General features: G+C 50.5%; 1 protein-coding gene across 2 annotated transcripts; it reads right to left on the reverse strand.

The window, feature by feature from the left end:
- Nucleotides 1–7,870: 7,870 nt before the first annotated feature.
- Nucleotides 7,871–11,281, reverse strand: FOXI2 (forkhead box I2). Of its 2 annotated transcripts, XR_013930291.1 has the most exons (3): nt 10,574–11,281; nt 10,235–10,492; nt 7,871–8,240 (listed from the first exon to the last, which is right to left on the reverse strand). XR_013930291.1 is itself a non-coding variant. In XM_080400870.1 (2 exons), exons 1-2 carry the CDS (start codon nt 11,022–11,024, stop codon nt 10,302–10,304), a joined length of 642 nt encoding a protein of 213 aa, XP_080256996.1. In that variant the 5' UTR covers nt 11,025–11,280; the 3' UTR covers nt 7,871–10,301. The 2 variants fall into 2 exon arrangements, 1 of the variants encoding a protein (XP_080256996.1); XM_080400870.1 differs by having other exon boundaries at nt 7,871–10,492; nt 10,574–11,280.
- Between the last annotated feature and the right edge of the window lie 1,013 nt (nt 11,282–12,294).

Below are 12,294 nucleotides of genomic sequence, written 5' to 3' on the forward strand. Positions count from 1 at the left end.
CCCAGAAAATGACGGCTATTGCCCCCAAGGCTGGCAGCACCATCCTCTGCTGCCGCGCCGCCCCCCAGAGCCACAGCCTCCTGCGGCAGGGCTGGGGCAGTGCCAGGGATGCTGGTTAGGGTTGCAGAGAGCCATCGGGCGCAGCGGCCGGGCGATGCATGTCACCGGCTCTTAGCGGGGCGAGGGCCGGCTTTTCCTCCCTGCAGCAGCGAGGCTTTGCCCTCGTGCCCAGCACACTGCCAGGGACCGTGCAAACAACAAGGGGCTCTCCCAGAGCCTGCTCAGCCTTTGCTTTCCTCCTCGAGGCTCCCAGACAAATTTTAAGTAACAGGTGTCTAAAAAAATCCTCCCGATTAACAAGCTAAGTGTCGTTTCTCTGTAGACCCCTCTCAAGGACTAAGCGGCAATGACAAAAGTCTTTTTTCAGCTCTATGCTTGTTGTCACAGGCTCGTGGCTGGGAGATGGGAGGAAGAAGGAATTTACTACGCGGGAAGCTAATTGTAGTAATTAGTTGTTGAAAAAGGGAATATTGTATTAAAGTATCAAAATTTGTGACTAATGTATCGTTATGAAACAAAGCTTTATACCGTACAAGCAGAAACTTGACTCGCAGTGTTAATGAGCCATACCTTAGCGCTACAGAAAAAAAGTCGGTTTTTTCTGTATCCTTAATACCTCTTTTTCTGAGAGCTAAAAAGAAACGTTAGCATCCGTCAGCCACTTATACCTTTCCATTTAAATTTAGATGGATAAAACCCACAACTGATGTAGTTTTTAAAGATGTGTAATTATTAAAAGTTACATACCTTATGAAAAGAGATTTGTGTGTTTAAAGCAAAGATTAAGGTTGCATCCGATTGTTTAAAATATCCTATTATTTGGAATAATTGCACTTTCTGTCCTGGCAATCTGACCACTTTTCCTCTGTACTCATGGCTTGGGCTCGACGTCTCGAAGAAACCCTTTGCACAGCTAAAGACAAAGCAGTACTTTAATGTATTACGTGCAGTCCCCACGAGGTGACATTAGTGCCAGGATATAGAAAAGTTAAGCGTGTGCTTGCCCTGTGCTCAGGGACAGGGGCTGCAGTCTGCTGACACGGCAGGACTAGAATTAGCGCTCCACCGCGCCGTCATAAACTGGGAGCAAGCTGCACGGTGTGGGAAGCTGTCCTGTTTCAGACGCTAGCCTGGTGCAGTACTGGTGCAGTAAGGTACCAGGGTAAATTCTTCATTTTCCACTTGCTGCTGGGTAATTCTGCCATTTTAGAACTTGAAAACTCAGTATTGCCTCCTCACTGGAGCAACGGCTCCTGTGCTGAAGGGGAGGGATGCACCATGTCACCAAAGAAAAGAACCCAGTGGCAAGAAATGGTGTCAAATGGGCAAGTGGGCACTCGGACAGTTTGGGGTGATACTGGCGCGTTCCCAGGGTGGCTTAGCAGGGCAGGGCAGGGCAGCGCAGCACTCAGTTCCCACGGCGAATACACGTTAACACCGCTTCAGGCTGGGTCTAGGGCACAACCTTGTCAGCACCTTCGTTAACGACCTTGTCTCGCAAAGTGGAAGCACACTGCCTGCCCGGTGTGCGGGGAGGTGCAGGGCAGCAGGGGGGCAGGAGGGAGCCCTCCTCTCCGAGGAAAGGGGCACACGGCGAGTTCCTTGACGGGATGTGGAGGATGTTGATGTGTGAGAGAGACCTGAGGTCCAGGGTCAACTGGATGGTGCCTGTGGACCAGAAGGAAAGGAAATCTCCAAACCTGTTTGCAAGGCCAATGGACATAGTAGTATTGACACCAGCCCTCACCTGGGATGTCCTTCATGGTGCAGGTATGGAGGGCTTTGGCCGGACCATGAGCAAAGGCACAGCTGTGGGTGAACAGATGAGTTTAGGTTATTAAGAGTTTAATAACCTAAAATCAGAAGAGTTTAGGCTATTAACCTTCATGGCAAAGAGTTTCTGCTGCCTTGCGTGTGCCTTTCTATTAATGAATTTTGACAAATGAAGGGCAAGTTTTCTTTATCATGTTATAATTTAAGGAGACCTGGGCAAGCAGTTTGCTGGAGCCCACACTCATACTGGCCTTTTACTGTCAGCAGACTTTACTTCTGCTTGTATAGATTTTTCTTTAGAAGGGGAGATTACCTGACAATGTCTTCTCCTTTACTGTGGTCTTGCCAATGGCTAGTACTTGAGAGCTGAAGAAAAAAGGAAGCATTAATTGTGCAACAGCCACTACCCACAAGGAAAGCGCTGAGCGCTCTAGCAAGCCAGCAGAAATGGAGGTGACCACTGCTTGGGTCATGCCTTGTTAACCTGCTTGCATTGAAGCGGGGTTGAAGCTTTCTTCTGTGAGTTTTTGTCATGGGTTCCAGTTTTTGTGATGAGTCCAATGCACCCACTCACAATATAAGCTCAGTCAGGGAAACACTTAAAGCAACTCCTTGACTTTAAATAATGAAATCTAACTGCTTCAGTGGGAATTAAATTAAGTGCATGCTATTCTTAATACATATGATTTTCTGAACAATTTTTTCCTCTAAAAAATGGACCAAACCTCTCCTGTAAGGTTGTATGTAGCAGGTAGTAAGAAACTCTGATTACCTGGCTTCCCATCATAAATCAACAGCTTTAAAACCCTTTTTTTCATGTATTGTATCTTAACAAACCATGAGGTGCTTAATTATAGAAACCAAAGTGGGAAAAAGAAATGTAAGGGAATGCCATCAGCCCCAGCAAGTTTACAAGGGGAACCTGGAGGGCCAGGCTATGTAATTAAAAAAAAAAAAAGAAAAAAAAAAAGAAAAAAAGCAAGCCTGTAGTTTAAAATTGCTCATATGAATCTGAAACCTTCCATTAAAGTATTAAAACTCTTCCTTCTTAAGGCTGTTTCCCTCTTCATTGCAAGCCCAACCGATGTGCCCCAAGGCTTATTAGGGCAAAAGGGTTCCCAGCCAGCAGCCCGGGGTAATTCCCGGCGGCCGGAGCGGCTCTGGGGCAGGTGTGCAGTTAATGGGTGCCTTGGGCAGCCCCGGCCACTTGAGCAGAGAGCAGGCAGAAGTCAAACATGACATGATAAATGGCTTTGTCCAAAAACTGAGTGCAAGCCAAAACCTACAGGGTCTAAGAAAAAAGCAAACACAGGCTGAACTGAGGAATCAATTTATCGAGAATTCTCCCTGAAAGTAAGCCTCCTCCTCGGTAATAGTCTGTGAATCTCAGCACGGATACATATATTTTTGTCCAAACACAGCTATTACAGTGCCAGAAAAGACACTTACAGGAAGGATATTTTTGCCCCAAACAGCTTTCCTGAGTATATTTTTGTTTGCTTTTTGGATGGTGCTTTTCTTTCAGAAACTATGAAGGAAAAAGTGAGTGAAGGTGAGCTGTCCATTCTTCTTGCTCCTATTTTACATGTTACAAGATAGCAGCTGAGCAAATCCCTTTGCAGAATGCTCGCCTACACACTTGGGCACTGTAAAGAACTTTAAACAGGTATTAATTACATTCAGTCCTTAGAAAATGGTCTTAATGTAAATGAGAAGCTCCAGGGTAGAGTTTTAAGACAATTTATAAAATTCCTGATCAGTTAAAAGTTACTGATCTTTCACAAAACATTTTAAGTTAAAAAAAAAACCAAACCAACCAGCATCTAGACATGAACAGCAAACAACTAACTTTATTTTACAAAGTCATGACTAACACAGCATAGAGTCTATGCTGATCATCTGTGGTGAAGTGATCGGATAGCCATGCTAGTGACCAGCTGTCCAGCAGCTGAAATGGTTTTGTGCATTGGCTTTTCTTAGTCTGAAGAAAAAATAATGAGTTCATCTTAACAAAATGATAGAAAACTCATAAGCCTAAAATGTCTTTGGACTCAGCATGAGCAGCGACACCTTGCAAGCTGAGCTCATAATGAAAATAAAATAAATTGTATCAGTTCTATCAAACCCTGATCGTCATAAATGAACTAAGCTGTTAACAAAGAAAATAGTATGAAATCTTACAGCAAACTCAGCAGTAATTACCCTAACACAAAACAATTAAAAAAAAAAAAATTCTTCTGCCTGGTTATACAGGTAATAAAGAAGCATTTTCCTTAAAAAAAAAAAATATTAAAAAATCATAGCTAAGTTGTCAGTTTGAAAGAAAAAAAGTCAGTTTGATCTTGTGAAAAGAACAGATTAATCCTTTTCAGTAGGTATGAGTAGGGCACTGTGAATGCTGCGGCTGCAGGCAGGATGAGTCTGTAGCCCCTATTACAGCCATACGATCCTAAAGCCAATACCAGTCAGCGCTCTTATTATAATTCAGTTTTTCCACTACTTCATTACAGCATTTCCCCTCTGCCACCCCCGCTTTTGCAATACCTAATGCAGCACTTACTGGAACTGGTGCCCTCCAAAACTAGTGTCTCTCTTTTTGAGTCAGCACATGGTATTATTCAGAGCAACTCAGCATCTCCAGTATCCCCTGCCTAACGGTGGGACAGACAGCTGGCCTTGGCAAATTTGGGTGCCCACACGAAATCCCATCCCTGAGTGTCCAGAGTAGGGACAAGCACCCCGCGTTCACGCAGGGGGTTGTTCCCTTGCACTGTTTAAGAGGCATTTCTTGCTGTCCCTGCAGAGCGTTACTCCCCCTGCAAAAGCGGTACAATCCAGGCTCATCATCGGGGAGATGCTCAGGGCTGGGATGCAGTTGCTGCACTGGATGTCTCCTGGGAGCGCAGGGAGAGGGGCTGGTGGTGTGCAAATCTGTACGTGCAGAAGCAGAAGCAGCGTCTGGTCCCTGGGTCCTCCCAGGACACGGAGTCAGCACGAGCCCGGGGAAGCAGAGTCAGTGGACAGAGATGAATTGCTACAGGTTACAAGATGATGTTCACATCTAACCTGCTTTCACTATATATTTGCCCACGTAATTTTTCTCTGGTGCTACCAGAAGTAGAAGCACCATCTCCTGCAGTGTGAATTTCTATACCACCAGCTGAAAAGGATGAGTCTTTTGTTATTTTTACATAATGAGTACACAAGCCTTGCTTTCCCTTCAGCCCTTGCCTTATTGACTCCAAGGCAGTGACTAGAATGTGGAAACTTGGCTTACGTATTGATTTTACCCATACAGTATAGCTATATAAAATTTGATAATCCCTGCTCTATACTGCCAATAAAACCCCTGGGAAGCAACGCTGTAATAGAGTAAAGCAGAGGGAAATCATAATGCTTAGCAAGGATGAACTGCACGCAAGTATCAGAGCTGATGGAAAATTGAATAAAAAATAGAAAGAAGTTTGATTTATCACATCCTGTTTGCATTTATTATGGACTCCTCCAATGTAATAATCACTCTAAAAATCGATAATTATTGCTTTTGCAATTAGATTAAAATATCACTAGGACTAAAACATACGGAATTAAACCTAGTAAAATAATTCACAGACTAATTTCTTAAGAAATGAAAACTCCATCTCTCCTTTCCAGCTACTGTCTGTCTTCCCCTGCTTAGCCAGCGAGACTCGCACGGACAGACGGCATGTGTTTTTGGGAACTCGCCATCAGACCTTTCCATTCCTCCAAGTTAATTCAGCAGACACCCCACAGGCACTGTTTGCACGCAACTAAAATCCCCTGCACCCTTATGAGCCAGAGGTCATTATGCACTCCACAAGCTTTGTCCAACCCTTTTCGTGAGGAAAAACTGCCAGGGATGATAAGCAAGCGATGCATGGTTGTTCTTTGTGAAGACAACTATTGTCTGCTAAGAGTAGAGGCGAGCCCTCCAAACTCGCTTGGCTTCAGACCTGAAGCTGAGCTCAAACCGCAGTCCAACAATTAAATATTCAGCACATTAACTGCTAACCCACCAGCCATGGCGTAACCTTGCAAGCAGTACATCACTGCCTGGACCCAAAAAGATGATTTACGATTATATGACAGTCCCTTCTCTTTCTTATACGGACAAACACATTGCTCTAGGGTGAAGGAATCACGGCTTTTTTATCTTGTTGAACTCTCAGTGGATAAAGAAACAGTCTATTTCCTTATTCCCATAGGTTTATCCTTGAATAATGAACCAAGGCTGTTGTTATTCGTTGCCAGTACTACAACATCCCGTGTAAAAAGCACAGTGTAGAAAGTGGAGGTACCATATTTCCCAAACTCTTCCATAATGTATTACCCCAAGTCCAATTCTCCAGTGTGTCCTGGCTGAAATGAACCATGAACACAATTTCTTGCTCTGTCTGGGTACTCCCTCAACTAGTGAAACCTTTTCCATCCTACCTCCAGTTTGTTGTGGGGAAAATGGAGAAAAGATGCTGTTTCCTTGATGTGACACCTATCCCTGAAGAATTAACACTGCAGTGGGCACCAAGTTGCTCTAAACTTCAGCAAGGGGTAGATTTCTGACATTCCCAAGATCAGGAGATATCAGAAATTGCATCTAACTGCAAGAGCATCCTGTATGCTTACTCATGTTAGACTTCTCACCACTTATGCACAAACTTTATGCCATTCCACACTTTGACCACCCTCACCACGTAGCTGAGGCTACCGGCTAAGGTGCACCTTGAGCTTTTTTGTCTGCAGTGATGGGTCACTGGGCATGCATTGGCCTCTATTTGCATTTAGCAGTCCCTTGCTCTCATTTCACCATTCCCTGGGCTGGCATTCCTCCTTCCACACTGAAGCAGGCTCCCACCACCAGGTCCAGACCCACTGTGCTCACATTTGCGCTTATTTTCTTTCCCAGACCCAGAGGAACTCCTGTGGTGTTTGGTTGTTTTTTTTTTCAGACCAAGTCTGGTCATTTGGCTATTGCATAGGATCACTTTGATTATACAATGAGTTTGAGAAGATGGGGAGAATAAGAAAACGGCGTCAGAAGCTTTAGCTCACACAAACGTGTGGTGGGAAATCAGCCTGTGTGTCACGGCAGGGTGTGTGTCAGGCTGCTGTGGCACCACACACCTCGGGACACTCCAGCTGTGTTAACTTTCCAAGTGAAAAAGCTCAGCTCCTCAGCCCTTCTGCATTGCCAACGTGGACAGGTTCCTTAGGAGCCTCGTCCAAGTTCCTGAGTCGGCTCCTTGCCCGTGGGCCCCCAGAGAAGAGCCCACCTTACCTCACAGCTTAGGGCAGGAGCTTGGGGAAACTGCTCTCAGCTTACATGCAAACACTTGAAGTATCTTCTGCCACACTCAGATCTGCTGCAGTCACAACGCGGCTGCAAGGAGAAATAACTCGGGGAGATGCATGCAGAGGTGACCTGCGATATTCAGCAGCGGGGCCTGGGAAAGGCAGCTGTGGGGCCACCAGTCTCCATCAGTTCAGTTTATAGAAAGCCAGTGAAGCTCGAGGAGCCCTGGGATCCCCTTCAGGGTGCCCTGCAGCCAGTCCCTCCTGGCAGCAGTAAGGACAGCACGTGACTGGAAAGCAGCAGCCAGGTCATTTGCTCAGTGGTCTCTGATTCCCTACGTCGTGACTCACCCTGAACCCCCAGGAACAACCCGTCTCACCTTCCCGCAGCCATGCCCAGCGGGGACGAGCGTGGAGCTTGGGGCAGCGCAATGGCAAGGCTGCAGCCCGGCGTGTCCCCACACTGCTCAGGGCTGAGGCTGGCATGGCTCAGCAAGGCAGCCGTGGGTTGCCAGTCTCCAGAGTTTGCGCTCCAAGGACTAGACGAGACCGTTTCTGGGCTTCCATTGGAGTCTGGCCCAAGCAAGGCTGGACCACATCCCATCCCAGCATCCCACCCCCCTTTTTCACTGAAGTCTGCAGCTGCCCAGTTAGCCCAAAGACTTATTACCTGATGCAGTTCTTCCATCAAGGGCGTTTTTGCTTAGAGGGATTGCAACTTCTCTGCTCCAATTAGACCAATTTATTTTAAAAAATGCTCCTTTCCGATACACAAAAATAGAATTACAACAGAAGCACAAGGAAATACAAATGATGTCCTCCAAGTACACATTGAATCACCACCTGAAATGGTCCCTGAAGAAAAGTTCTGGCAATGCAGTGTGGTCCTTTCGCTGAGCTATCCATGGCCTTCCCCAATTCAGGACCCAGCTGAGCTGCTAAGACCATGCTGGGAAAGCCTGAAGCACCTGCAGCCACGGGTAGTTTCTCCTTTTTGCATTTTCAGGGTCCTACAATGGCATACTGCCCCAGGGCAAACAGTCTCAAGGTGAAAATACAGAGCTCAGCCCATATGGTTGGATCCAGAACTTTGTATCCTGAAGCAAAAGAAAATGTGGGTTGAGTGAAATAATTTCTTTCCCAGCCCTGAGGTCAAGGTCTTCACCGTGTCTCGGGAAGTGTCCTCCAGATCCACCAGGGCGAGTTTCTCCATCCTTCCTATTTAAAAGTGTGTGCCCAGTCCTGGGCAAATGAATTTAACAGTCCAAAGGCAGCTTTTAAAAATTTGAATGCCAACTGAAACATGCAGTTATTTTCACCAAGAAATTAATCAACAAGCCCTTTTTTTTTTTTTTTTTTGCTAACAATACAAGGCTATCCGCCCTCTTCACTCTCTACGTGCCCTGCTCACCCCAACCTTCAGCCACCTAGAAAAAAAGCAGCTTAAAACACAACTAATTGCAAAAATAACTTCCCCTGCACCCTTTAATGTTGTAGCTAACAGTTGCCCTGCTGAAACAAGAGCTTGAAACCTTGAACAGGTTTCTATGCACTTTAAAAAGGAAACGTGTTGCAATTTAAGTGTCTTCTTGCTCGATAGCCCTGGAAAATAACAATACAAAGAGATTCTGTCTGAAATATTTTTAAAAGCCACTTCAGAACAGTGATTTTTCTCAGATAAAAAATGATTTTTTCTTGTATGAGGCTTTTTCTGAAATAGGAGATTAATAAAAAAAAGACATTTGTCTAAATAAACCTACACAGGTTATTGGCTGACAAGTTCACTTGGCTCTTTCCTTTACTCCAGGTCTACTGAAATGGTATATTTGTAAAACAGATACATTATAATGCTATTTATTACATTTTGGGCCAGGAAAACTTTGCTTGTGCAGCTGATTCTTCCCCTCCATCGGGGACTTGCACCTCTGACACATTTTACATTCTTCATTTGTTTTATGTGGGGTTTTTTTCAACCTTGCTTTATAGTTCCATTATAATGCACAAAACTCTGTTCAGAGTTGTTTTCTCGTAAACACCACTTTCAGGTTTTTATTTAAGAAAGCTGTATTTTTGTCATAAGTGAGGAAGAGCTGGCTGGAGACAGCCCAAAAGGAGAGGCAACAAATTATATAGTTCACAATTCCATTTTCTTCAAACTCACGGACCTTCAGAAAACGACTGGAAAGCAAAAATCAGGGAATGGGCACCAGGCATTACTAAGCAAGCAGGGGTGGCCCAAACCCCTCTCATTTAAAGAATTTAATAAAATGCCCGAACATATCTGCCATGGCTGCAGCCCACTGGTGCCACGCTGCACTTTTCCAAAGCTTCACAAAACAGGTAGAACCCACACACGTGTGCGGCTGCCATGGATCAGCCGGCGAAGTTCTTACCAAGGGAGAAGCAGCAGGTGCCCCGGGAAGCCGGCAGGTGCCTGGATGGAGCACCCCGGGCTGCAGCGGGACACCCGCTCCACGGGCCACCAGCTCCCCACCGGCGACCGCCAAGGCGGTGAGCAATTAAAGAGCTCCTCAGCGGGGATCCGGCTTAATTTTGGACGCTCGATTAAATCTGAAATTCTTCGTACAAATTATCGTCAGCTTTGCAGGCTGACACAAAGATGATCTTGTGTGTTTGGACAAAATGAAGGGGGTTTATTTAGAGACGCTGCAGAGGATGGCGGGGCTGGGTGCCCCGCATGCCAGCGCGGTACCCCCTGGGAGCGGGTCCTGGGGGGTGAGGGGACATCCCTCTGTCCCTCCCTGCATCCCGGGCTCCTGGCACCTCCGGGGGGTGCGGGCTGCGGCCCCGGCCCCCGCCAGCCCCGACCCAGCCGGCAGGGCCGCGGGGGGCAGGAGCCCCGCACCCGGCCCGGGCCCGCTGGGTGCTGCGGGGCGCTCTGCCGGGCCGTCGCGGGGCGGGGGACCAGGCCGCCCACCGGCCCGGCTGGCGGGTAGGACCTTTCCGAGGTTTCGGTGGGAAGCGGCGGCGGAGGGGGGAGGGAGCGCAGCACCCGCGGGTGGCCCCGACGGCCTCGCCCGGCCCCCCGCGCCCCCCCCTCGGTCCCGCCAGGCGCCGTACCAGCACGTACACGTCGGCGCTGCGAAGGGGCTCCACTCCGGTGAGGCCGGTGCAGCCCGGCGGGGCCGGGGCCGCGCTCACGCCTGGGCCCCGGCGCGACCGTAGAGGGGGGCGGCAGCGGCGGGGCAGGGAGGCCGCGGGCCCCCGCCGCTCCCCCCGGCGCCCTCGGCCGCGCCGGCCTCGGCCCGTCGCTTCCTCCGCCGCCTGAAGTTGCCGTTATCGAACATCTTCTCGCAGTTGGGGTCCAGCGTCCAGTAGCTGCCTTTGCCTGCGGAGACAGGGACCGCCCGCGCGTTGGCCTCCGCGCCCCGCGGGACCTCCGCGCCTCCCCCCCCCCCCAGCCCCTTACCCGGGTCGTCCTCGCCCCGCGGGACCTTCTTGAAGCAGTCGTTGAGGGAGAGGTTGTGGCGGATGGAGTTCTGCCAGCCCGCCTTGCTGCGCCTGTAGAAGGGGAAGTTCTCGGCCACGTACTGGTAGATCTGGCTGAGCGTGCGGCGCCGGCCCGGCGCGCTGTGGATGGCCATGGCGATCAGCGCCGAGTACGAGTAGGGCGGCCGGGCCGGGCGCGGGCACTCCTGCGGCGGGGGCAGCGCCGGCCAGCACCGCTCCGCGCCCGCGGAGCCCGGCGGGCAGGGCGCGGCGGGCAGGCAGGGCGCGGCGGGGCCGCCGAGCCACAGGTAGGGGTTGGCGGCGGGCGGCGGCCGGGGCCGGCCCGGCGGGTAGATGCCGGGGCACGCCGCCGCGTCCAGCAGCTCCCGGGCGTGGGGCGGCGGCTGGGCGGGCGGCCCGAAGGCGTGCATGCTCCGGCGGCCAGCCCCGGCGGCAGCGCGCCGCTACGCGCCCGCCCGCTTAAATAGCGCCCGCGGCCCCGCGGCCCCGCGCCCGCCGCCGGCGGAGGAGCGGGGCGGGACCCCCCGGCCGGGCCGGGCCGCCCCCGCCCCACGCGTGTCCGCGCCCCGCCGCGGGCAGCGCCCCCCGGAGCCAGCCCGCCCCGAGCCCTGCGGGGGGCACCGCCGCGCCCCCGCCTCTACCCCCCCCCCCCCCCCTCCCCCGCCCCGGAAAAGTCTCCGGGACAAACCGTGAGAATTCGGGAACGGCGGGACGGCGAGAGGCACCGGCGGTACCTCCTGCTCGGCCCCCAGCCCGAGCGCGGGATCCCAGCGGCCGCGGGAGCCGTGTCCTGGCGCAGGGAACCCACCCGCTGGTCGGGAAAAGTGGAAAAGGTGCCGGAATCCTCCCTCCAGCCCCCGGGGGCTGGGGCAAAGAGGGCGTTTCCAGCTGTGCCCAGATGTTGTTGCATGTGCGCAGGCTAAGGGTGCCCTGATCCCAGTGCCAGGGAGATGCCAGAGCTTCAGCGGTAAAGCTGGAACTCCCGGGTTGGTACCTCACCGAACAATTTCTGAGCGTTGATGGACACGAGCGATCCTTGCCCTGACTCGGGGCCCTGCTCGGGATGCATAGTGCTGTGGTAAGGCAGCCCAGCAGGCCCCACTGTCCCTTCCTTCAGCAAGCTTTGATTTCCAGCAATTAAATGCCTGGACAGTGCATCATTGATACGCTCTCCCACATTTCCCTTGATTTCCAGCAATTAAATGCCTGGACAGTGCATCATTGATACGCTCTCCCACATTTCCCTTAACTACAAAAAAAAAAAAAAAATTAAAAAATTATCATTTGGAAATAAGAATGTATTTTATAAATAACTCCTAAAGGCACGTGTCATCCTACATGCACGTATAAACCCCTAATACCGAACTCCTGAACTCGAACCACACGCTCCCAGCGCTTACAGAAAGCCATGGTGCTGCCCTGTGCCCCGCCGGTGCTCAGCGCCTTGCTGCCCCCATGCCACACGGAATAAAGCAGCGAGGGAGCTGGGCTTTCCTCAGCCCCCTGCCCACACGCTGGGCTGCAAGGGAAGGAAAGGATTTGCTGCTTCTGCTACTGCTGACACTGACGTTAAACTAAAATTCGCACTCTGCTTTGGTCCGTGGCAAACCATGCACCTACACAGCTTTGGTGAAATATTGCAGCTGCAAAAAAAAAAAAAAACCACCCCAAAAAAACCCC

Source organism: Falco punctatus (genome assembly GCF_963210335.1).
Source record: "Falco punctatus genome assembly, chromosome: 9".
NCBI classification, from domain to species: Eukaryota; Metazoa; Chordata; class Aves; order Falconiformes; family Falconidae; genus Falco; species Falco punctatus.